This window comes from Hemiscyllium ocellatum, chromosome 6 (assembly GCF_020745735.1).
Source record: "Hemiscyllium ocellatum isolate sHemOce1 chromosome 6, sHemOce1.pat.X.cur, whole genome shotgun sequence".
Classification (NCBI taxonomy): domain Eukaryota; kingdom Metazoa; phylum Chordata; class Chondrichthyes; order Orectolobiformes; family Hemiscylliidae; genus Hemiscyllium; species Hemiscyllium ocellatum.
In genome coordinates this window covers 118,940,944-118,967,704 of record NC_083406.1, presented here as the reverse complement: position 1 = coordinate 118,967,704, position 26,761 = coordinate 118,940,944, and the positions used below count along the sequence as shown (strand labels likewise).

At 41.4% G+C, this 26,761-nt stretch overlaps 1 protein-coding gene across 2 annotated transcripts in view; it reads right to left on the bottom strand.

Annotated features, from left to right (window-relative positions):
* LOC132816558 (52 kDa repressor of the inhibitor of the protein kinase-like) overlaps positions 1-24,425 on the bottom strand; it is a 33,455-nt gene extending 9,030 nt beyond the window's left edge. Inside the window, exons 1-4 of one of the 2 annotated variants that reach the window (XM_060826319.1) lie at positions 24,197-24,425; positions 3,365-3,485; positions 989-1,102; positions 844-880 (exon numbers count right to left, since the gene is read on the bottom strand). In XM_060826319.1, the coding sequence (XP_060682302.1) occupies positions 844-880; positions 989-1,102; positions 3,365-3,485; positions 24,197-24,288 (364 nt within the window). In that variant the 5' untranslated portion in view covers positions 24,289-24,425. Of the gene's footprint in view, positions 1-843; positions 881-988; positions 1,103-3,364; positions 3,486-7,969; positions 8,169-24,196 lie in introns of those variants that run through there. The other variant, XM_060826318.1, reaches the window with a different exon arrangement.
* Between the last annotated feature and the right edge of the window lie 2,336 nt (positions 24,426-26,761).

Sequence of the window (26,761 nt, the reverse complement as noted above, 5' to 3'; positions counted from 1 at the left end):
CTTTTCTGTCTCTCTACCAGCATAGACTTCACCTTAATGCTGTTGGTTGGATTCCAACTTTGTGGGTTTGTCAAACTATCCTAGTTACTTTTCAGAACAAACTTAGACTTTAAATGTTCTCCCCACCAAAACTGAGACCATAGTTAGACCATAGTATCTCTTGGCCCAAGACTTAAATCTTTTCCTTTAGCAACTCCACGTTGTTCACTCATGTTCAACTCCATGTCAAACAAACATTTACTCTAGCATTTTGCCTTTCTTCGCCACAAACTCAGCTTATGCAAGAAATCCACCTCTTGATCCTCTTTCTCCAAATCAACCAGTTCTCTTTTTACCCTAAGCTAGACGTCTCATCATTTTCCTTCAGGTATATATTTTTCCTTTCAGAATCAGCAGTCACCAATCTCTGAGCACTTGGTTCTTTCATTTGTGACCATGTCATAACCTTTAATTGCTTTGACATTTTCTGATGCAAGTTATAGGTTTTTAAAAATTTGTTTTCTTGCACACTTAGCTTTCAGTCATAACTTTCCTAATCATTTTACATGCATTATCTGTATTCCTATAGAGGATGTACACACAAGGCATTTTCTAAGGTGCCATTTTTACATTATAGTCACTTGCCATCATATAAGCAATTGAGCTATTTCTGAAAGAATATTTCTAGAAATATTTGTGAAATCATTTTTAATGCTGAAATAACACCTTCCAGTTCAAACATATATCTGGTTAGACAGCCTACTAAAAATTAAAGCTCCAGGAATATACGTTTAAAAAAAAAACATATGATCAGTTCATACTATTTTCAGGGTTACATACTTTACGCGTGATGGAGCTACTTACTTCTTGGTGCCTTCACCCTTAATAAATCTTCCTCAGTCTATAACAAGAAGGAAAGAAAAGGAAAAGGCTTTATACCATCTTAACATATCCTGAGGTTCACAAAAAGAGGAAAAAAGCGACAATTATTGTAATGAAGTGACTTTACCAGGTCTTTTATTCTCTTGTGCTTTCTGTGTTTGCCTTCAGGTTTATTGAGATGGCTCGTTAAGTCAAACAAAGTTGGCACGGCATTATCCTTAAGGACAGTTCTGTAAGGGCTCTGGAAACAAGTTTATAATTTCAAATAATGTTACATGCTTTACTGTTGATATCAAATTGCTTTCTAACTCAAATTTCCCCATTTACAGTTTCTCTGTTGCTGTCTCATAGCCTCTAACTTATTCAGCCAGTTCATAATATTACAGCCAGATACCAAGTCGTACATAATATTTGACAGTCATAGGCCACTTCATGAACGTGTACAGCAAATTAAAATAAAACCCCGTATAATTCAGGAAGTCAGCAGCACCTGTGGAGAGAAAAGACTGAAACATTTCATGTTGGTAACCTTTCACCTGACCTGTTGAGTTTTCCCAGATGTGTTTTTTTTTCCAGATTTCCCATTTCTACTGTATTTTACCTTTTATATATATGCAATTAGGATGCTGGATACATTAAAAAAAAGCTAATATTCAAGTGAAATTGCAAACTAAGCTTGCAATTTAATCTCACTTCAAAGTCAGTGTGCAGTTCTTGCTGGTTTAGTAATAATACTGTACCTCTGGAGACAGCACAGAGGAGAATGACTACACTGACCTAGAGAGTATACTAATCAGCTTGTGAAGACTATACAACTTGTTTATGTTGCCACTTGAGAAAGGAAGCCCAAGAGATGTTAAGATGGCCGTTTTTAAGATTTAACAGCAAATAGAGAATATAGCCCAATGCTTCTTTATTTTGTCCAGGATAGTACAAACAGACGGTATGGCACTCAAATTATAACAAAGCCAGAGACAAGAATGCTTCAGTGAGAAAGCAACCAATCTACTACACTTAATAAACACTAAGAACTGTAAATGTTGGATTTGTGAAACAAAGACAGCAAGCAGAAACTCAGCCGGTTTGGCACCATTGGTAGAGAAAAAACAGTGTTAATGTTCCAAGTCCAATGACTCTTTGTCAGAACATATACTTGCTAGCTTAGGAAGTAGAGAAGCAGCAAACATTGATTCATTTAAATGCAACTTAGATTGACATTGTTCAGAATAATAATCATAATACTGTACACGGGTTACTTGAACAAATGTCTCAGGCTTGGATGGAAAGATGACTTTGCTCCTGCACTTCTGAACGCTTTTCAAGGGTTGAGAATTTTGTTGTCTCATTGCTGGGCCTGTTGCAAACCAGTTTGTAGAGGTTGATTAACCATTACCGCTATTAACATCACAGGATAATGGAAGGCAAATAAGACTGACCTCTGTCTTTTCTCATGCAGCAATCCCTCGGTTCCTAATTGAGAATGTCTGATGAGAAAAAGTACAAAACCCTCCAGCAGGATCATAGTATTTTAACCACAGGCAAGATTGTTGACCAGAATGTTCTCCCTCCTTGCCCTTGAAATGATAAAGCCAATAGCAGCACTCCTATCATAAGGCAAGGACTGAAGTTAACCTGGTACTGTATGATTTAGTTTCGCACTTAGTTTGCTCAAAAAGCCACTAAGGAACTATCTCAGTTTTCAAAGACTGAAACCAACCAACTCTCTACACGCAGGGGGCTGGGGATAATTTTTTGTTTTTGAAAAACTGGTCACTGAAATGAGGAAATAGAATTAGCCTAAAAAGTTTTCAAAAAATATCAATTTACATATTGGAGAAAAGTCCATAAAATTTAAAAAGCACATTTTTTTTAGTCATTTTCACACCATCCCACCCTGACAACCTTTGCTCTCTTGTACCCACAGTGTCTCTCTGCCTCAGTTTTATTTCTGTACGTGCACCCCTCACCCCTTCTATTTAGTTTTGTTTACTTGTTTCTGCAATTGTGAGCAAGGGTAGTTGCAACATCTGCAATGAAATGAGTGCCCAAGTTACAAAATACAGCATTCATGGTTAGAATGTCAGAAATGTATTAGGATGGGATGCTTGTTTTATTGGGTAAACATATCAAAGAACATTGAACTAAGTGAATAATTAGAGTCAATGTACATATTGTAGCAGATATGATTCAATGGAATGAAGAGAAGGCTTGACAAGTTGAATGGCCAACCCTACAAAAACTGTACAGCCCAGAGGTAGAGACAAATGTCAATTAAGTATATGACTGTTGAGGAAGACTGCAGTACTGTCTGATTTTTGTTCAAATTTGTGACCTTACAGAGGAGTTTATTTTGCTGGAAGATCAAAAGGTTGAGCAATACACATCTTAGTTATAAGAAGAAGTGGGCTGGGACTTGGTTGGTGGGATGCATAGAACAAATCCAAATGGCCATTCCTTATTATCTCTAACAGCTTGATGTGGAATAAACAGAATTCCAACTTACATTTGTGCATATCAAGGATTGTTCAAAGTGTCTTGCACAGAGTCGGTACTGTTTGTGAAGCTGCTCAGCGGACCTATTTTCCAAGTCAGCTCGGCGACAATTCTCTACCCATTTCTGACACCTACATCAATAGAAGAAAAATAATGACTGTTATGACCCAACATCTGATACAACAGATTGCATTTCAGACAGATTATGTTTTCGTTATGAGAAAGAAATGCATAAACTCAATGGGCCAAATGGTGTCTCTCTGTCATAATGAGTATGATGTTATAGGTTTATTGCCAATTACTTTTCCAGCAAAATAAAAACTTTTCAAAACAGTGCCTCGGTACTTTGAAGTGGAAGACTTCAGGGTTGCATGAAGCTAATTTGGTTTAGCTAAGACTGAAAAATTTCTTACTGGTTCTACTGTAAAGTTTTTCCCTTCTCTTTCACTCCCCATTGCAGAAATCAACAACCTTACTGAAGATGAAAGCACCTTCAGAATTTATACAATCCAAAACAAGCATCAATATTTGTCTGCCTACAGTCTTGGGGTTTTTACATAATAAGTTAGCTAGCTCACTGAGCTGGAAGATTTGTTTTCAGACGTTTCGTCACCACATTTCGTAACATCATCAGAGTCTCCAGTAAAGGCTGTTGGTATGTTCTGCCTCTCTATTTATAGGTCTTGGTTTCTTAAGGTGGGTGATGTCATTTCTGGTTCATTCCCCCCCACCCCCCAAGGGAAGGTCAACAGGATCTAGATCAATGTGATTATTAATGGAGCTCTGGTTAGAATACCATGCCTCTGAGAATTTTTGTGCGTATCTGTTTTGCCTGTCCTAGACTGTGTGTGTTTTCCCAATTAAGGTGGTGCCCTTGTTTCTCTATATGTATGGAAATTAGTGATAGTGGGTCATGTCTTTGGTGGCTAGTTGGTGTTCGTGTATCTTGGTGGAAAGTTTCCTGCTTGTTCGGTAACATAGTGTTTTTTTACAGTTCTTGCATGGTATCTTGCAAATGACATCGGATTTGTTGGTAATATCTAATGGATCCTTTAGTTTCATTAGTCGCTGCTTAAGTGTGTTTGGAAGATTTGTGGGCTACCATGATGCCACAAGGTATGAGTGGACAGGAAGTCATTTCTGATATATCTTTGATGTTACATAATGTGCTATAGTTTTTGGTTGCATTGTGCCTGCTTGTTTGGGCTTATTTCTGAAGATTTGGCGGATTGCGTTTACTGAGTATTTGTTTTTCATGAAAACTTTGTAGAGATAGTTTTCTTCTTGTAGCTCTTTTTGTAGTTCTTGGGTGCTGCAGTGCGATGTAGCTCGTTGAAGTAATAAAAGAGAGAGGCAGGACATACCACCAGTGCTTCATGGGTGACTCTCACTGATGTTACCGAGTATGGTGACGAAACGTCTGAAAACAAACAAGTTCAGCAAGCTAGCTTACATACTTAGCACCAACCTCAGCTATAAATCTTCTCAAAAATAGTTTTTAAACAGTGCTGTAACAAAAAAGGTTAAATTGATATTGGCCTCTTCCCGAACAAATTTATGACCATCTCCTTGAAGAAACTTAATACTTATTCCTTATTCAGCCCCATCCTGTAGTATAAAAAGACCTATTAGGTAGTTAAAAATGGAGCACTAGAGTGGAAACAAGCAAGAAAACACAACTCATCTAAAGTGAAGCAATGACAACAAATGAGACAAAAATGTTGCACTGCAAAGAGGATCATAATTTTAGTGGTAAATTCCTTTGATAGGCTCCTTATCAAATGCAAGATATACAGAAGGATTTCAGGATCCTCATGGATGAAATCACAAAAAGCTAGCATTCATACTTTATATAGGTTTAAAAATCATGAGGGGCATGGATAGGATAAATAGACAAAGTCTTTTCCCTGGGGTGGGGGAGTCCAGAACTAGAGGGCAGCGGTTTAGGGTGAGAGGGGAAAAGATATAAAAGAGACCTAAGCGGCAACTTTTTCATGCAGAGGGTGGTATGTGTATGGAATGAGGATGCCAGAGGAAGTGGTGGTGGCTGGTACAACTGCAACATTTGGATGGGTATATGAATAGGAAGAGTTTAGAAGGATATGGACTGGGTGCTGGCAGGTGGGACTAGATTGGGTTGGGATATCTGGTCAGCATGGTTGTGTTGGACAGAAGGGTCTGTTTCGTGCTGTACATCTCCATGACTCTATATTAGAAGAGAATAGGGAAGGCAGTGGAAGTATGGGATGAGGGGGGAAAATTAATACTTCTGGAAGTTTGCAACCACACTCACGGTTGAATACAAGTGTTGGACAAAGTAGTCACGCAATCTTTTGAATTCTCCTCAAGAGATCAACAAAAAATGGAAATACAGTAGACCCAAATGAGAATAAAAAACAAGTATATCACTATTTCACGTAAAGATAGTATTTGTGGCACTGGATGATGAATAGGGAGGAGACAAGGAGGCAGATGTTACAGCTCCTGAGCTTGCATGAGAAGCTTTTGTAGGAAAGGAAGAGCTAGGGATAAGTAAGGTGCACACCAAAGTGTCACATAGGAAACAGATGCTTCAGAATGGCGAAAGTGGAGGGGATTATATATATTGTGATGGCATTGTGCAGGTGCCTGCAGTAAATTGTAATATTGAATGTCAAAGCTTACACAGTGAAAGGTATTAAAGTCTATCTCGGTTCAGGCCTGGAGTAAGTCAGAGCAGAAATAACAGAGGGGGAGCAAGCACAATTGAAGGAAAGGTCACCACCTACAGCACAGAAAACATGTGCCTCAAGAAAAGGACACAGCAGAAATGCTGATTCAGAAAGTTGCATGTCAGAATAGATTATGACCCGGAAAGGGTAAAAGGAGCATGGAAAACAGTATACACCAAAAGCAGAGTGTGACAACGTGCATTAGACATAGGTACAGGATGTGGCACACTTACCACGGTAGAGGGCAAACTGAATGAACTGGACGGAGAAAGGAATAAGAGGGTACGTTGTTAGGGTGAGATGAAGAACATACAAATGAGTGGGTGAGAGGACAGCAAGTATTTACAGCATAAACAAGTATGGCAGCAATCAGTGGCCTTGTCAGTGTATCTACACTCAATGAACAAATATGAAAACCAACACTGCTGGAGAAACTCAGCAGCTCTGGCAGCACCTGTAGAGAGAACACAGTTAATGCTTCAACCTCAATACTTGTTCAGATCATATAACAACAGGAGTAAGTATTTCAGTGCCCTCAAGCCTGTTTTGCCATTCAATGAGATTGTGGCTGATCTGTGGCCTAATGATGAAGCGTTTAGCCCAAAACATTTATTCTCTTGCTCCTCAGACGCTGCCTGACCTGCTGTGTTTTTTCCAGCACCACATTTTATTGAATCTAACTCCATGTATTTACCTTTGGCCCACATCCCTTCATGCTTTCGCACGCTTTCGCGAAACAAAAAATTATCTATGTCAGATTTAAAATTAACTACTGGTTTAGCGTCAACTGTTGTCATGGAAGACATTTCCACACCTGTCGTATGTGACTTAATTTTAAACATTAACTGTGTTGATGCTGAGTTTTACCAGCGTCTTCTACTTTTAATGTCAAATTTACAGCAACCTTGCTTTTAGAGATGGGTTGACAAGGAGGCTGAAAGAGCATAGCAAGCCAGGCAGCATCAGGTGGTGGAGATGGCGACATTTTGGATAAATGAGTGGGCAGGGAAGAGCGTGTGAGGGGGAGAGAGAGAGAGCCGAGCGAGCGCATGGATAGAGCAATTTAGCACTGCTGCTTCACAGCATCAGGGACCCGCAGCCTTGGGCGACTGTCTGTGTGGAGTTTGCAGTTTCTCCACGTCCCTGTATGGATTTCCTCCCACAGTCCAAACATATGCAGGTTAGGTGAATTGGCCATGTTAAATCGTGGGCGGCACGGTGGCACAGTGGTTAGCACTGCTGCCTCACAGCGCCTGAGACCCGGGTTCAATTCCCGACTCAGGCGACTGACTGTGTGGAGTTTGCACGTTCTCCCCGTGTCTGTGTGGGTTTCCTCCGGGTGCTCCGGTTTCCTCCCACAGTCCAAAGATGTGCGGGTTAGGTGATTGTAGTGTTAGGTAAGGGGTAAATGTAGGGGTACGGGTGGGTTGCGCTTCGGCGTGGACTTGTTGGGCCGAAGGGCCTGTTTCCACACTAAGTCTAATCTAATCTAATTACCGATAGGGCTCAGGGATGTGTAAGATAGGTGCATTAGTTAGGGGTAAATGTAAAGTAGCAGGGTTGGGGAATGGGTCTGGATGGGTTATTCTTCGGGAGGGTCAGTGTGGACCTGCTGGGCCTGTTTCCGCACTGTAGGGATTCTGTTCTAGTCTTTGAACCATATCAACGATGCACATTGTTAAGAGGCTCCGGAGAGTGAAGCAGGTTTTGCGCATGCGCCCTCCTTGGTCTGCGGGGCCTAGCGACGGGAAGTGGAAGCACAAGCCTGAGGTTAAATTTTTGGGTCAACATCGAAGCTCCGAGCCAACATCTGCGCGACCGTGGGGGTGGCAGCAAAGCGTTTCACGAAAAGAAGTCGTTTTTAATTGAAGGCAGAACAGATTGATAAAATATCGAGTGCTCACCTCTCGCGGTCTCTAGGAAACCTGAAAAAAGGTAAGTCCGGGTAATTGGTGCTCCCGCGGCTACAGTTCGGAGCCGCGCAAAAATTCGGCATTTCGTATAGATTTAATTTATTTATCTTCCCTTTTGTTTGGAAAAAAGCGGGGACTATCCCTCCTGCCCCACCCCCTTCCTCTGAAGCAACAACGCCTCTTCCACTGGGTTGCTCTGTTACAGATGCGGCTTGGGAGGTCAAGTGAGGACCTCCGCTAGACCACAATGCGCCGCGCCGACGCGCCAAACCAACCCCACACATTCAGATACAATAATAGTAACTCATTAAGTTTCCAGCTATCAGAGCTCTCAGGATACTGCCCATCTGGAGAGGCTGTTGGTGGCGTATTGGTCGTGAGACCAGGGGGATAAGTCCCACCTGATCCAGAGGTGTGCAATAATATCTCTGAATCGATTGATTTAGAAAATATAAATTGCACAGGCAGAATGCTGCTGGCAAGTGTCAGCTGCGAGGCCATCAGGAGATCCGGACCAGCTTCAAAAATCTTCCAAATTACTCCAATTTAAAAACGTGGAAAACACTACTACTTTTATGATGGTAGAGATTCTTTTGTGGTACTGTGGTAGTGTCCCAACTTCTGAACAGGAGGCCTGGGTTAAGTCCCACCACAAGCGTGTAACAACATTCCTGAACAGGTAAATTAGAAAATATTTACTTTTGTTCTGGGAGGACATGAAGGAATCAGAACATGAAACATATATTCACTCATGTCTCCAGAGACACACAAGAAACTGCACAATAGGGAACAAGAAAATAGTGGTACTACCTCACATCAATGTGTCTGATTTTAAAAGCACTCATATTTTTGTAGTGAATGAAAGATTTTCAATTGGACTCAAAATAAACAATTATTAAATAAGTTAAATTATCTGAAAAGGCATTGTCCACTAAGATTAGCTAACCTCTTCTGCTATTTAATACAATCGTGATCAATCATGTCAACTCAACTCTCTTCGATATGTCAATTCTTTGAGACACCAAAAAGCTGTTAATATCAGGATCAAATATATTCAATGATGCCGTATTCACAACCCTCTGCAGTAAAGAATTCCAGATTTTCATAATAAATCACTTCACTCAGAAGGTTTAAATAAATATCTGGTCCCAACTGTGTCCCCATGTTTTGGATTTCCATAAATCAAGCCTACCCACTTGTCAACTAGTGCATTAATAATCTTCAAAGGGCACTCTAACAACGCCTTTACTCCTATACCGAAGGCCCTTTCAAAAATAGCATACATGCTATTACATGGGAGAAAGTGAGGACTGTAGATGCTAGAGATCAGTGTGGTGCTGGAAAAGCACAGCCGGTCAGGCAGCATTCAAGGAGCAGGACAGTCGAAGTTCCGGTCTTCATCACAATAAGTGACAAACCTGTTTCCTGAAGGGCAACCTCATCAATAAGTGGTGTAAGTGCTGGCATTGTAAAGGTTTAGTGAGAAAAGTGATTAAGACATTATAAGGGAAAGTTTAGGAAGCTGGGCTTTTATCTGGAAAAGGAGAAATTTTCAGAATAGTGTAGATCAAGTTTTCACATGCAACCAGAAGATACAAAACTCAATGAAAAGAAATTGTTCAATCCGGTTAAAAAATTTGAAGTAAAATCAAAGGATATATCAGGAAGAGCTTCTTCCAAAGTGCAAGTGCATTGTGGAATCAGCGAGGAGGAATATGAAACAAGCAATGTAACTGGCTTCTAAAGAGATCTGGACAGAAGAGGATGGAAAGAGTAAGAAGTTTTGATATATGAAAAGGGTATCAGCATAAAAAATAATGTTTTCACAACAGAACATCTCAAAGTGCTTTACAACCAAGTAAGAAACTTTGAACTATAGTTAATTATTGTTGCAATACAGGAAAGAGTCAGTCAGTTTGCACACAACAAGCTCCTACAAATAGCTCCTCCACCGCCCTTCCCCACCTCTCCCAACGCAAGGAGGACAGAACACCTACCAACCCCCCCAACCTCCAGATACATCGCATCATCCTTCGCCACCTACAAACGGATCCCACCACCACAGATGTATTTCCTTTATAACTTTGGATAGCATTATATCATTTTCAGATTTAAAATTTGATGTTGATCTAACATCACTGATCAAAACACATCAGGTCAGGCAGCATCCGAGAAGCAGGAAAATACACAAAATAACAGAACTGTTATGGTGTAGAAGGTGGTTATTTGGTCCATTGTGTCTGTGCCAGCTCTTCAAATGAGAATCCCATCTGGTGCCACTCTCTGGCCTTCTTCTCATAACCCTACTCATTTCTTCTTTTTAGTAACAGTACATTCCCAATTCCAGGCGAGATGGGGCCTGTAGAAGGTGGACAGGTTGTACCCCTGCAGGGCTGTGACCAATATCCTTGCAGTTCACTTGTACAACCGGGGATGATTTAAACTAGAATGGCAGGGAGAGGAGCCTGAATGGGAAGACAAGAGCAAGGGAAACAGATAGAAATGGAAGGAAAGTAGTACAGAAATTCTTGGAGTGTTTACAAATGTTTTTCACAAACCAATACATTTGAGCAACCAGTTCAGGAACAGGCTATCCGAGATTTGGTTTTGTGCAACAAGGAGAAGCTAATTAAGTCTTATTGGGAGAGTTCCATTAGGCAAGAGTGACCAAAACAGGATAGAATTCTTCATTGGGATGGAACATAAAGAAATCCAATCCAAAACTAAGGTCCTAAATCTAAGCAGAGTACAAAAGTTTCAGAGTTAAGTTGGCTGCAATGCACCAGACAACCCTATTACAACCTCAGTACAACTGACAGCAATAGTGAATATTTAAGGAATGAGTGCACAAACCTATTTTTCTAAATCAACCTGTTGGGAGAGGTTATTACACACCTCTAGAGTAGGTGGGACTTGAACCTAGGCCTCTTGGTCTGGGGTAAGGACATTACTACTGCACCTCAAGAGGGCACCCATGAATGCACAAATGGGGGTTGGGGGTTGGAAGGTGTTCTTTCAGGTGAAAAGAACACAGCAGGAAAAGAGGTCCAATGATGGTTAAAAAACAAATTAAGGATAGTATTAGACCAATGAGAAATCATAAAACTGCTCAAAAAATGTAGCAAGCCCATGGTCTGGGAGCAATTCAAAATTCAACAAAGCAGCTGTTTAAGAGGGGAAAGAAATGAATATGAGCAACCTTGCAAGGAATATAAAAGCAGATTGCAAGAACTTCTATAAGCATGTAAAAAGATGGTTGGTGGAGACAAATGTAGTAGTCCTGATGAAGGGCTCTGGCCCGAAACGTCGAATTTCCTGTTCCTTGGATGCTGCCTGACCTGCTGTGCTTTAACCAGCAACACATTTTCAGCGGAGACAAATGTAGGCCTTTTATACTCAATCATACAGTAAGGACACAGGCCCTTCAACCCAACCCATCCATACTGATCAGGTTTCCCAAACTGACATTTGCATGTGTTTGGTTTATACCCTTCCAAACCCTTCTGAAATTCTGACAGGGCTAAACAGACTGTATGAAGGGACTCCCAACCAGGGTTCTATAACAATGGGTTAAGGCTCAGTTGCTGATTATATATTTGCAAACAAAATAGAGAGATTTCTGGAAGGCAAAGGATACGAGTACTGCGCAGAAATAGGGCATTGAGATAGTCAGCCACAATCGTGTTGAATGATGAGCGGGGTCTAGGAGCCCAAAGCCTATTCCTGCTCCTATTTCCAATGTTTCAAAGAATGGTACAAGTGAATCTGCCTCCCTTACACAACCATACAATATAGGAGCAGAAGTAGGCCATTTGGCCCATCATTAGGCCATTTGTCTGCTCCGCCATTCAATCATAGCTGATAGGCTCTTGCTTAGTAAGGGGATCAAGCATATGAGGAGAATGGGGTTGAGAAAACTATCTACCTCTGTCTTAAATACACTCAGTGACTTGGCCTCCACAGCCCTCTGCAGCAATGAGTTCCACAGATTAACCCCCCTCTGGCTGAAGAGATTCCACCTCATCTCAGTATTAAAGGCTGTGTCCTCAGGTTGAGATATTAAAGGGTTAATTTGCTCTGCTGAACTGTAGGACATTGGATGTCCCGGGGATAGGGTAATATGCCTCTGTCTTAGGGTGGCCTGTCTATGTCTTACAGGTAGAATGTAAGGAATTTACATTCCCATCTCTTGCCATTCAGAGCAATTTACATGGCCATTTTCTAATTACTCAGAGTAAAAGAATTTACATTATCATCCCCTATTCAGAATCAATAAGAACATTACAATTAAAATTCTGACTACTCCCTACAGTTAAAAAAATGATTAACAACAGATCTGGTCATTAAAGGATGAGTTACATAATATTGTTTGTGATCACTACATTGTGCCTTGAGTGGCAGGTGACTGTGGGAGAATGGATGGGGTTGTTTGTGGTATTACTGACTTTGATGTAAAGATTTTGTATAAAGGGAGGACTGTTCCTTTGTTCAGAGAGCGCGAGCTTCTCTTAACACGCTTTGCAGGCATTGCAAAGATATTAAGTGATCCTCCAAAGCTTGTACTTGCTTAATAAAATTTTGGCTGTTCACAGAAGTTGGCATATTGTATTTGCATCAGGTTTATAAGAATCTCAAGAAAAAGAACCTAACATAAGTCCTAGTCTCTCCTACTAGTGGAGACATCTTCTTCATGTTCTCTCTATCCAGACCTCTCAATATTCTGCATATTTAAATGATATACCCTCTGATCTTTTAAGATCATTTAAAACTCCATTAAGTGGGATGGGATATCTGGTCGGCATAGACAGGTTGGATCGAAGGGTCTGTTTCCATGCTATACATCTCTATGACTCTAAGTACAGACACAACTGCTACTCATACAAGCTCTTCATTTTGGGATCATTCCTGTAAACCTAACACCCTCACAGGCCAGAACATCCTTCTTTAGGTATGGGGCCCAAAACTGCTCATAATATTCCAAATGCAGGCTGACCAGAACCTGAAACAGCCTCAAAGTACATCTCTGCTCAGATATTCTAGCCCTCTTGAAATGGAGCTAATATCGCGTATGCATTTGTAATTGCCAACTGAACTTGCGTGTTAAACTTCAGAGAATCCTCAACTAGGACTCCTAAATCCCTGTGATTCAAATTTTTGAACTCTTTCCCTGTTCAAAAAATACACCTGACACCTCTATTCTTCCTTCCACAATGCAAAACCTCATTGTATTCCACCTGCCACTTCTTTGCCCAGTCTCTTAGCCTGTCTAAATCCTTCTGCAGCCTCCCTGCTTCCTCAGCACCACTTGTCCCTCCACCAACTTTGTGTCATGTGCAAACTTCACAAGAAGGCCCCCAGTTCCTTTATCCAGATTATTAATGTATAACGTAAATAGATGTGGTCCAGCAAGGACTCCTGCAGAACTCTTAATCACAGGATGCCACCCTGAAAAACACTGCTTTATCCCTGTTCTGTTTTCTGCCAGTCAGCCAATCCTCCATCCTTGCCAGTATCCCAAGACCATGAACTTTTAATCTTATTTAGCAGCTTCCTGTGTTGTACTTTGTCAAAGGCCTCTGGAAATCCAAACACGTCATGTCCACTGGCTCCCTTTTGTCTAACTTGTTCATTATCTCCTCAAAGAATTGTAGCAAATTTGTCCTGACAGGAATGACCTCCCCTTGACAAAGCCGTGCTAACTCAGCTCTACTTTACCATGGACTTCTAAGTACTTCACAATCTCTTCCTTAATAATAGACTCTAAATGCTTACCAATGATTGAGGTCAGGCTAACTGACTTATATTTTCCTGTCTTCTGTCTCCTTCCCTTCTTAGACAGGGGTGTTACATTAGCCATTTGCAGACCTTTGACACCTTCTCTGATTCCAGTGACTCCTGGCTATACAATCTTTTCCTATCTCCATCAGAACTCAGAGGTATAGTCCTTCTGGTCGAGGTGATTTACCTACCCTCAGACCTTCCAGCTTAGTGATGGCCATTACACTCACCTCTGTACCCCAATTCTCTTAAGTTTCTTTTATGCTGGTGTCCCTTCCGTGTGTGTGTATGCCCGTGGTGCATGTTCATGCGCACTGTACAGCAGTTAGGAATATTGCAGCGAGTAACTCATCTCCTGACTCCTCAAAGCCTGTTGACCATCTGCAAGTGAACAAATGAGGAGAGTGATGGCACATTCCCCACTTGCCTGGATGGGGGCAGCTCCAAAAACATTTCAAGAAGATTAACTCCACCCAGGACAATGCAACCCACTTGACTGGCATCACATCCACTGTCTCACCATCAATATTCAGTAGCTGCAATGCCTATCCAAACTGCTTTACCATCTACAGGATGCCCGCAGAAATGCAAAGATCCTTAAAAAGTAGCTTCCACATCCACAATCATTAACATCTAGAAGGACAAGAGTAGCAGATACATGGGATCAACACCTGCAAGATTCCCTCCTGACTTGGAGATATATCACCATTTTTTCAGTGTTGCTAGGTCAAAATCCTGGAATTTCCTCCCCAACAGCATTGTGGGTCTATTTACAGTACACGTAATGCACGTTCAAGGCAGCACACTCACTATGACTTACTCAAGGGGAACTAGAGCCAGGTTGGACCAGCATTTACTATGTATCACAAGTGAAAAAGAAAGGAAACCTTTCCTATTCCCTAATGTGGTGCAATGATTGCAATTCAGATTCCATCTCAACTCAGACTTGAAGATCCTCAAGCTTCAAAACCTTACTCCAGACTTGATTGAAACATAATTGACCCAAACTGATCTTGACATGTTGGATTTCGTGAGTATTTTCTCTTGTGGGGGAATCAAAAACTAGGGTTTACTTTTTAAAACTCAGGAGTCAAAAGGGCAAGGCAAAACTGTATGTCTTTGTAATGCCTCCTGAAAAGGTGATTGAAGCGAAACAGAAAACAAATATTTTAAGGCACATGTAAACAGCTTCTTGTTAAGCAAGTGGGTAAACATTTATCAGGGCAGGTGAGAAAATGGATTTGAGTTTACTGTCAGAACAATCATAACCTTGTTGAAAGGCAGAGTAGGCTTGAGAAAGGCTTACTTTTGCTTTTCATGTGCAACTATTTGATTACGTGGAAGGTAAATGCTGGTAGATAGGGTGGGTTAATTCTTAGAGTAACCTGCTTCTAATTCTTAAACCTTACAGCTCATATTTGGTCCATTGTGCCTTTGCCAGCTCTATCAAAGAGCTATCCAATTCATCTCACTCCCCACAACGATTTAAATTTCACCCCTTTAAGAATGGATCCAACTTCCTTTTGAAAGTTATTATTAAATCTGCTGTCACCAACCTTTCACCCATTTCATAACATTCCTCGTTGCATTAAGAACACTGCTGGAACCTTATGTGCTTTTTGATGTACCTATTATGTATAGTATTTCATTTTTTGCTGCTGTTTTAAATTTCTTAAGTTCAGAACCCATATGAGAAAAACAAAAATTGACATTTTACTATTAAGTTGGGTAAAGACTTTTGGTGTATCTTGTTAACAAGTCCAACTGAGAAGTGATGCGAAATCATCCCTGAACAATTTCTCCAATAACTTGTTTCAATTAAAATTCATAATGAGATTACTGAAATTGTTTATAAGAAGAAATCAAGACTAAAGATCGAAGGCTACAGTCAAAGCTACTTTTTAAGGATCTTTACATTTCTGCAGGGCATCTTGTAGATGGTAAAGTAATTTAGATAGGCATTGCAGCTACTGAATATTGATGATGATGATGAGATAGGCTATTACTAAGATAGGGATTGTTCTGATTAGTAAGCTAATTTACACTGAGAACAGATCAATCAAATTGCAGTCAGATATGGAATGAGGAGATAATTCAGAAAAGTACTAGCTTCCAAATAAACCTATTGGACTATAACCTGGTGTGGCTCGATTTTTAACTTTGCTCACCCCAGTCCAATATCGGCACCCCCACATAATGTTCACAAGACCTCATTGTGAGCACTGAAAGGAAAAGACTAAATTGCAAGATGTCATTTGAATTGAATTTGAATTTGCATTGAATTTATTGTCATGTGTACTGAGACAGTGAAAAGCTTTGTCTTGCAAGCAATACAGGCAGATCACAGAGTTAAGTAGCATAGATAGTAAATAATAGGTAAACAGCGGCAAAAACAAAAACACAGGTACAGGCAAATGTTAAGAGTATGTGAGTCCATTCAGTATTCTAACAACAGTAGGGTAGAAACTGTAACAAAACCAGCTGGTGTGTGTGTTCAGGCTTCTGTACCTTCTCCCTGATGGTAGAGGTTGTAGAAAAACATTGCCAGGGTGGGATGGATCTTTAAGAATGCTGGCAGCCTTTTCTTGACAGTGTGCCTGGTAGATAGATACTACAGATGAGAGGTTGGCCTTTGTGATTGTCCAGGCCGAGTTCACCACTCTCTGTAACCATCTCCGATCTTGAATGTTGCCATAACAGGTAGTGAAACAGAATGCTCTCAATGGCACACCTATAAAAGTTGACAAGGGTATTCGCTGTCATGTCAAATTTCCTCAGCTGCCTGAGGAAGAGGAGATGTTGTCGGGCCTTTGTAACCAGTGCGTCCTTCTACAAGGAATGTACCTTGAACTCACTGCTCACAATGAGGTCTTGTGTACATTATGTGGAGGTGCCGATATTAGACTGGGTCCAAACAACACCAGGTTATAGTCCAACAGGGTTATTTGGAAACTAGTACTTCCAAATAAATCTTTGTAACAGGCACTGCTGTTCTCTCTAAGATACACAGGCACTGAAGCAAGACGGTGCTGGATATGGTCGTCTCCTTGCGAACTCCTGCGTGCAGATCTAAGTTTCCTATTTCCCACAATTGTTCCACACTCTAAACTTAATAGTATCCTTTTAAAAAGTACTTATACCTCTGTTTTATCTATATTCACAGGTTTGAAGCTCCTACGATCCTCAAAGCCAGCTTACTGGATGAAGGCAGCAGACCATGTGGTACCCACGACCCGTCTGACCACCCTGGGGCAGCCTGCTGGAAAACTGAGGGATCCAAGAGACCGCCCTGGGAAGCAGAACTGACACAAAAGGTTCCTGGTCCCATAAGACACCTACCTGACATGAAATCTATCAGAACTTACCTGGAGAGCAGCCCAAACACCTCTGCTAAAAACGTGGCTGGAGCTGAAGCAACAAGTTGGCAGCAACTGAAACCAGGAACTAACTGGACAAATCAGAACAGAAGCAGAAACTTACCGTCTCCATTGGGTCCTAAGCAGACCCTCTGCAAAAATACACCAAACTGCAACCTACCTGGTCCACAGGCTCCTAGGGTGGATCACTAAACTGAAAGGAGTCAGAATTCACTCCACCAGACCACCCAAATGTAAGAAACCTGCAAGGAAGCTGGGTATGTGTGCCAGCCTGATAGTAAGACTGAGACTACGCAGTTTCAAGACCTCCCTTCCTAGCTTACTCCTGGCAAATGTTCAATCTCTGGAGAACAAGATGAACGAACTCAGATCACAGATCAGCTTCCAGTGTGAACTGTGGGATTGCTGCACACACAAACCTGATCAACCCATCCATTCCCAACTGCGCACTTCAGGCTGATGGTTTTTCTATCCATTGTATGGACCACACAGTGTCCTCGGGTAAAACAAAGGATAGAGGAGTTTGCTTTTTAAATCAACAACTTGTGGTGCATGGACATTGCAACCCTGGGCAGCCATTGCTCCCCAAACCTTGAACTCACAAGGCCACACTGGTTACAAAGTCACAAAATATACAAGGAACGTTTGGGGCTTTAGACAGTGAGGATGCAGGAGGTGAAAGGGCAAGTGTTACATCCTGTCATTACAGGGTGTTAAGAAGTGTGAGGAGTCTTTGGGCAGTGTACTAGGATGTCGCGGAAGCAGGGTGTGAGAACAGCCACCATTTGAAGGAGAACAGAGGAACTCTTCATGGGTTCCTCGGTAATAATTATTCCTTTACCAACATGAACTAAAGATTATCTGGTTATACATTTAATTAATTTTTGTGAAACTTCAGTGTGTACAGATTGGCCACTCATTTTCTGACATTTCAGCATTGGCTAATTTCAAAATTACTGTAAAATGCTTTTGGTGCATCTGGAAGTCATGGAGGATGTTACATAAAAAAAAACAGCAGTTAGGGAATGAATTCCAGGATTTTGACCTGGCAACACTGTGATATACTTCCAACTTAGGATTGTGAATGTCTTGGAGGGAAACCTGCAGGTGATGGTATTCCAATGTATCTGCCGCCATTGTCCTTCCAGATGGAAATGTTTGTGGGCTTCCAAGATGCTTCCGAAGTATCTTCAATGAATTTCTGCAGCATACAAACTGCAGCTACTAAGTGTCGATGGCAGAGATAGTGGCTGCTTGTCAATGCAGTGCCAATTAAACAGGCTGTTTCTCCTGATAGTTTCAAGTTTTTTGAGTGTTGTTAGAGCTTCACTCATCCAGATTAGTAGGGAGTATCCAATCACACAACTTACTTGTGCCTTGTATACATTGCGGAGGATTTTGGAGTCAGGAGATGAGTTACTCCCTGCAGTATTCCTAGCCTCTGATTTGCCCTTGTATTTATATGGCTAGTCTATTTAAGTTTCTGGTCAATGGTAACTTCCAGGATGTTGGTAGTGTGCGATTCAGTGATGGTAATGCCATTGAATGTCAAATGGAGATGGTTAGATTGTCTCTTATTTGAGATGGTCATTGCCGGACATTTCTGTGGCACAAATGTTATTTACCACTTTTGAGCCAAATCTTGCATTCAATTTCAAGTGCAGCTTCAGTTTCTGAGGAGTTATGAATGGTGCTGAACATTATGCAATCATTAGTGAACATTCCTACTTCTGGCCTTATGATGGAGGGAAGGTCATTGAGAAAGCAGCTGAAGATGATTGGGCCTAGGACTCTACCCTGAGGAACTAAGGGCTCTTGTAGCACAATGGTAGTGTTTCTACCTCTGGTCCAGGAGGTCTAGATTCAAGTCGTACCTATTCTACAGGCGTGTAACTTCTCCAAGTAAGTGGACTAAAAAAAACTACCCTGAGGAATTCGTGCATCGGAGATAACTGACTTCCAACAAATACTTTTTCCCTGGAGCAGCGGAGGCTGAGGGGTGGCCTTATAGAGGTTTATAAGATCATGAGGGGCATGGATAGGGTAAATAGACAAGGTCTTTTCCCTGGGTGGGGGAGTCCAGAACTAGAGTGCATAGTTTTATGGAGAGAGGGGAAAGAGTTTAAAGGGACCTAAGGGGCAACTTTTGTACACAAAGAGTAGTGTATATATGGAACAAGCTGCCAGAGGCAATGGAGGAGACTGGTACAATTACAACATTTAAAAGACGTCTAGATGTGTACATGAACAGGAAGAGTTTAGAAGGATATGGGCCAATTGCTGGCAAATGAGAGTAGACTGGTCAGCAAGTTCGACCAAAGGATCTGTTTCCACGCCGTACATCTCTATGACTTTAAGTACAACTATCTTCCTATTTACCTGATATGACACCAATCAGCAGAGATCCCCCGACCCTCCAATTTCTATTGACAACAGTTTTGCCACACACAATCTAATGAGACCTTGATGTCAAGGTTAGCCACTCTAATCTCACCTCTGGAATTCAGTTCTTTTATCTATGCTTGAACTAAGGCTGTAATAAGGTCAAGAGTTTAGTGATCCTGGTGGAATTCAAACTGGATGTCAGTGAAGTGGTTATCACTGTGCACATGCTACTTGGTGATGACACATTCCAGGGTTGTTTGAATTTGGTGTTTTTGTGCACAGGACATACATGGACAATTTTCCACACTGAGGGATAGATGCCACTATTGTACCTGTCCTGATGAGCAGAAATGTCCTTCAAACAAATACTTTGGGAAGAAAGAAGGCATCATTTTTGATCCTGTTGCAAATGCCATTTCCTAAATATCACCTTCAGCCCACTCGCTGGCAACCGTCTGAGCCTGAACCAGACTGTTCGCAAACTTGGTTTCAGTTCTGACCAAGATCATTAAAGAGTTCCTATTGCCACCTCTGTAACATCACTTAGCTAGATCCCTTCTTCAGCTCCTGTGATGCTGAAACCCTCATTCCTAGTTTGTTATGTCTAGTCTATCATCTTCCATGCTGCATGAATTTGTAGTTATTCAACTTTGTTTTTGTTCAGATCTTAATTCAGTCAATCAATTTCATTCACTAATTGGCCTGGTGCTTGCTAATTTATAATAAAAGCTTCCAGTCTGACAATGCTTAATTTTTACAATCCTATGCTTCATCCTAAATGACTGAAAAAATTCTAATATCTTACTTTCAGCCATTGAGTTTATATCGAAAGCTAGTTTTTGTATTGACAATCATTCGACTGCCAGAAGGAGCATTCAAGGCAAACAGCATAAAGATGTTTAAGGGAAGCAAGAAAATTATCTTATTGATGAAGTTTGATGAAGGCTGCTGAATGGTTTTTCCCATAGAATGTAAACTAGTTGGGCTGAATAGCCTGATTCTACCCCATACATTTCTGACATAGCAAAGCAACATAATAACAAATAATTTGGCATAATCAATTTATGTCACTATTTATTTGCCATCACAGTTTCCTCATCCAATTCCATCATCATAACTGTTATGAAGTTGAAGGCATGTACTGTACCTTTAAGAGAGAGTGAAAGCTGTTTTGGCAGTGAGAGTTTGCAGGCACCCGTTATGTGACTGACTAGCAGTCTCAGAGTGTACTGGAAAATTGAAAATATGTAACATTTGGCTGCTATGTTCACAACAGTTTGAATTTATCCAATCAGTTTAAATTATGCCTCAGGATACTAAAACCCAATCAAATTTGAATTTTACTGTTTTGACAACATCAAACCAATGAGATGATCCGATGTTCAGGGTATAAAAGAAGCTGGCATTTTGGAGAGTTAGCCAGACAGCTCGACAATCTGCTATCGAGAGAGAGACTGCTATTCAAAACATTGACTATCAAATGGTACATTTTTCATAGGAAACATCTTGCAGCAAAAGATCAAAGATGTCCTAGGGAGATCTCCAGCTGAAAGACGATAAGCACTGACACCAAATCGCTGGGTGGTTTTGAAAATTAAGTTGATGCAATTTTAATGGGATCAGTATAGTGTTATAGAGTTGGAGGTAGGTAACAGACCTTTAAGAGAAAGGAGGCTTAGAGTTGTAAATAGTTGTTGTTTAATGTTCACTTTTAGAGTTAAAGAATAAACTTGATATTTTTCTTTAAATAGTGGAATTTGGGAAGTTCTCTGTCACTCATACTTTAACAGCTTACAAGGCGAGGTAAGCTTTTCTATGTGGCAAAAACAAGGACTGCAGATGCTGGAAACCTTGTTTTTACCTAAGCTTTTCTATGTGTTTGATTTAATTAGCATTAGGTTCACTGCTGTGTCATTACATAACCTTGCATTTCCTTCTCTCTTACTTACATTTCTACGATGCACTTTCATCACATCATCTGGTAGAGAGCGCTACATTCTCACCATACTTTGGATAAAGAAGTTTCTTCTGAATTGCCAACTGGATTTCTTGGTGACTGTCAATGACCTCTAGTTTTGTTTTTCCCTACATCTGGGAATATTATTTCTGTCAGTCTCTTAAAATCCTTCATCATGTTTGGTCACCCTTCAGTTTTCTCTTTTAACAAGGAATGAAAGAGACCCAATTCAAAGGCTTTTGCTTAATGGAAGCCACACTGTAACAAACATGCCCAACAAGGAGATTCTGACAAGGTGTATCTTATAGGAAGAAAATGAGATTGAGAGGCATAGCTGTAGGGAGGGAATTATATAGTTCAGGATTGAGTTATTTGAAGGCACAGCCAAAATGGAAGAGAGGTTGTAATTGGAATGCACAGGAAGCCAGGATTAAAAGGAATGTAGCTACCTCAGAAGGTTGTGGGATTGGATGAGATACAGTGAGGGGGTGGATGGCACCATGGAAAGATTTAAAAACAAAAATGAGCATTTTAGAAATTTTTGGCCATCTATCACTGGATTTCAAATAAGCAATCTGATAATTTAGCAACAGTGGAGGATTTAAGAAGGTGTTTTGTACGTACAGCTGGTGTCATTAGCATACATAAGAAAACAGTGTTAATGGTGGCACAGCAGCAAGTGAAACCATTGCAAATAATTCTCTAGCTATGGGTTAGTTAGATAAGAATGGAGCTACGCAAGAATAGATCTAGCCAGCTGAATAGATATTGTTAATGACACCATTCTTCTGCAGTCTCAAAGGGTGAAGAACAACGAGGAAAAATCTTTCAAGTCACTTAAGTAATTTATGACTATGCCTTTCTTATAATATGGCAAATGGCTTGTGTACAGCTTTATGTTAACATTCTACAAGATATTTTCTTTACCATGAAACATGCGTGTCACTGACAAGGTTGACACTTGGTGCCCAACCTTAATCGTTTTTGATCAGAGTGCCTTGCTAGACCATTTCACAGGTCATTTAACAGTCAACCATATTGCTGTGTGTAGAGAGTCATATGTAGTTCAATGCAAATTTTCTTCCCACAGTAGTGAACCAGATGTGTTTTTTATGACAATTGATTTTATGTTAATAGTATTACGTTCACCATTTCTGAGACTAGCTTTATATCCCAGAGTTATTGAGTTCAATCAGACCAGCTGCTGTGGTGGGATTTGAGCTCAATCTCCAAGATCTGCACCTCTGAAGTACTAGTGCACTGTGCAGTGACAGGTGATGTCTCAGGTACATTTTTTAAAAGATCTCATATTTTTGGCCATATTTCACACATCTCACTTGCAATCTCCTCAGACCATTATCAGAGGAGATTTATTGTCACCAATTTGTACTTTATTTTCTTCATAGAGTCATAATCATTTGGCTTTTTCTTCCAGCTCTGGTCAAAAGGGAGGCAGAAGCTTGACTAACATTTTATGAACAGTCCTGCAGCAGGTTTTGCCCTGAGCCAAAACTTTGCGACTTATATTTAATTAGCGCCATGTTTGATTGATTCATCACCGTGTTGATGGCTAATTTATATCAGTTCCCAATCTGACAACTCCTCAATGCTAAAATTCTTTTGTTTACTAGCCCACTGGTCACACTTTCATTTCTGAATCAGAAGGCTCTCAGATCTAGCTCCACTTCAGCAACTTCAGCATCAGTCCAGTTTAATCTGGCATATCTTACTGTGGCATTGTCAGACGTCATATTTCAGAGAAATTTTTAAACTAAAGGCTCCAAACAGAAGGATGCAAGGGCACTGTATGTAAAGAGCAATGAAGTAATTTTTTTTAAAAAATTCACTGAAACAGATGATCTGGCCACTGTCTGCCATTTGTGGTACTTTGCTGTGCATGTAAAATTGGTAATTTCATATAAAACAACAGGAATCACAATTCCAATCTTTTCAGCCAAAAGCCCTCTGGGACTTTGCAGTATGCACCAAGTTGGTGATGATCACAACTGCCAACATCACGACAATGATCAGAATTCAGATCACACACTGTGAAACCCCATTTGGGCCACACTGATGGCTCCAAGCTGTACCATGAAGGTATACAAGGGACTAAGAAAGAATGACAGTTTCTTGTTAACCATTCAATCTAATCAACCTGTTCTGACATGCTGTGACACACCTCCAGGTCAGATGGTACTCGAAACCGTGCCCTTCTGGGCTAGGGAAAAGAACAGTACTGCTGTGCCACAAGAGCCCCCTAAAATCATCTTATGATGTTGACTCTGTGGGGGGAGGGGTAAAGCATGGGTTTGCGCAGATCATCACAAAGCCAGAAGACTCACTCTGGCAAGTGAGTTGGCAGCATTTGTGTACAGTAAGGGAATTGAGAGACATCTTGAGTGAGGTGGAGGAGAGAAGAGTTCAGGGTAGAGGGAGGGGTCTGGGTGGGATGCTCTACTGAGGGTTAGTGTGGACTTGTTGGGCCGAATGGCCTGTTTCCACACTGTGGAGACTCTCTATGATGAGAACTGGGGGGGCCCAGGGGCAGGCGCATGCGCACTGGTCACCGTCCGACGTGTTGGTGTTGGTGTTGGTGTTGGTGGGCCCAGGAGGGAGACAACAAACAAAGGGACACATCGATTAGTACAGCAACACGGGGTGATGAAGAGCTCCCTAACTGTGTGCAATCGGTAGAACATTCCAGTAACGGGGCTGCCTCACCTCTCGGGGTCTTTGGGGAACCTGAAGAAAGGGATGTCTGGGCAGTTGGTGCTTTTCCTGCTGCAGTTGGGTGCCGCGCAGAAGTTCGGCATCGTCTCGAAATCAGTTGTTTTCCTCCTCTTGCACGCTTGTTTCTCTCCCTCCGGCGGAGGACCACAGGCTCGGCCGCCGCCGAACGATTGAAAATCGCCAGAGCTCCGAGGGCTTTGACGCGCCTTTGCCGTGACGCCAGCACGCACGCCGCCTGGCAGAGTGCCGCTGGTCCTCCAGTATCCCACAATGCCTGGCCACGCCACGGTCCGCCTCCTCCCTTCCGGGGGCTGTAACTGCGCATGCTCCTCGGTGTCAGCAGTCGCAATGAAGGATGCATGGAATGTGGAAATTTTGGTGTTGGATTGGGTATCGAAAAAATAAAAATCACACCACAAGGTTATAGTCCAATGGGTTTATTTGTAATTATAACCTTTTGAAGCGCTGCTCCTTTGTTAGGTAGCTAGTGGAGTAGGCTGTAAATTCTGTGTCCTATGATCCTACTCCATTAGCCAACTGATGAAAGCTCCGAAAGCTTGTACTTGCAAATAAACCTGTTGGACTATAACCTGGGGTTGTTTGATTTTTAACTTGGTCCAAACCCAACACCTCCACATCCTATATAGGTTTGATGAGGAAGTGCCAGTGTTAAACTGAGTTTGAGGAGAAAGTGAGGACTGCAGATGCTGGAGATCAGAGCTGAAAATGTGTTGCTGGAAAAGCGCAGCAGGTCAGGCAGCATCCAAGGAACAGGAGATTCGACGTTTCGGGCAGAAGCCCTTCATGAAGAATTCCTGAAGAAGGGGCTCATGCCCGAAACGTCGATTCTCCTGCTCCTTGGATGCTGCCTGACCTGCTGCGCTTTTCCAGCAACACATTTTCAGCTCTGATCTTCAGCATCTGCAGTCCTCACTTTCTCCTCAAACTCAGTTTAACACTGGCACTTCCTCATCAAACCTATATAGGATGTGGAGGTGTTGGGTTTGGACCAAGTTAAAAATCATACAACACCACATCATAGTCCAACAAGCTTTCGGAGCGCTGCTCCTTCATCAGGCAGCTAGTGGGACAGGATTATAGACACAGAATTTATAGTAAAAGATCAAAGTGTCATACAACTGATGTGATATATTTAATAAACTGAGATTGCTATTAAGTATAAATCGCTTAGAATGAGAATTGATTAATATGTAAATTCCAGAACTTCTTTCAAGTCACAGTCCCAAGATAACAAGGTTTTATAAAAAAGGTGACACTTTGATCTTTTACTTTAAATTCTCTGTTCTGTGATCCTGCCCCATGAGCTACCTGAGAAAGGAGCAGCGCTCTGAACGCTTCAACTTCCAAATAAACCTGTTGGACTATAACATGGTGTTGTGTGACTTTTAACTAAAGTTACACAAGGTACTTACTTATAGAATCATACAGCATTGAAACAAACCCTTTAGTTCAACCAGTCCATGCCGACCATAACGCCAAACTAAAGCAGTAGCACCTGCCTACACTTGGCCCATATCCCTCCAAACATTTCTCATTTGTGTACTTAGCTAAATGTCTTTTAAACATTGTAACTGTATACCTGCATCCACCACTTCCTCCACAGAGTCCTTACATTGTAGAAACAGGCCATTCAGAAACAAGTCTACACAAACCCATCCAGACCCATCTTCCTAACATATCCCTGTACCCACATCCACCATTTCCTCTGGAAGTTCATTCCACCCACAAACCATGTGGGAAACTAGAGAAGTGATTGTTGGGCCTCTTGCTGAGATATTTGTATCATCGATAGTCACAGGTGAGGTGCCGGAAGACTGGAGGTTGGTAAATGTATTTCCACTGTTTAAGAAGGGCGGTAAAGACAAGCCAGGGAGCTAGAGACCGGTGAGCCTGACCTCAGTGGTGGGCAATTTGTTGGAGGGAATCCTGAGGGACAGGATGTACATGTATTTGGAAAGGCAAGGACTGATTAGGGATAGTCAACATGGTTTGTGCATGGGAAATCATGTCTCACAAACTTGATTGAGTTTTTTGAAGTAACAAAGAAGATTGATGAGGGCAGAGCAGTAGGTGTGATCTATATGGACTTCAGTAAGGCACTTGACAAAGTTCCCCATGGGAGACTGATTAGCAAGGTTAGATCTCATGGAATACAGGGAGAACTAGCCATTTGGATACAGAACTGGCTCAAAGGGAGAAGCCAGAGGGTGGTGGTGGAGAGTTGTTTTTCAGACTGGAGGCCTGCGACAAGGATCGGTGCTGGGTCCTCTACTTTTTGTCATTTACATAAATGATTTAGATAAGAGCATAAGAGGTACAGTTAGTAAGTTTGCAGATTACACCAAAATTGGAGGTGTAGTGGACAGTGAAGAGGGTTACCTCAGATTACAACAGGATCTTGACCAGATGGGCCCATGGGCTGAGAAGTGGCAGATGGAGTTTAATTCAGATAAAAACGAGGCACTGCATTTTGGGAAAACAAATCTTAGCAGGACTTATACACTTAATGGTAAGGTCCTAGGGAATGTTGCTGAA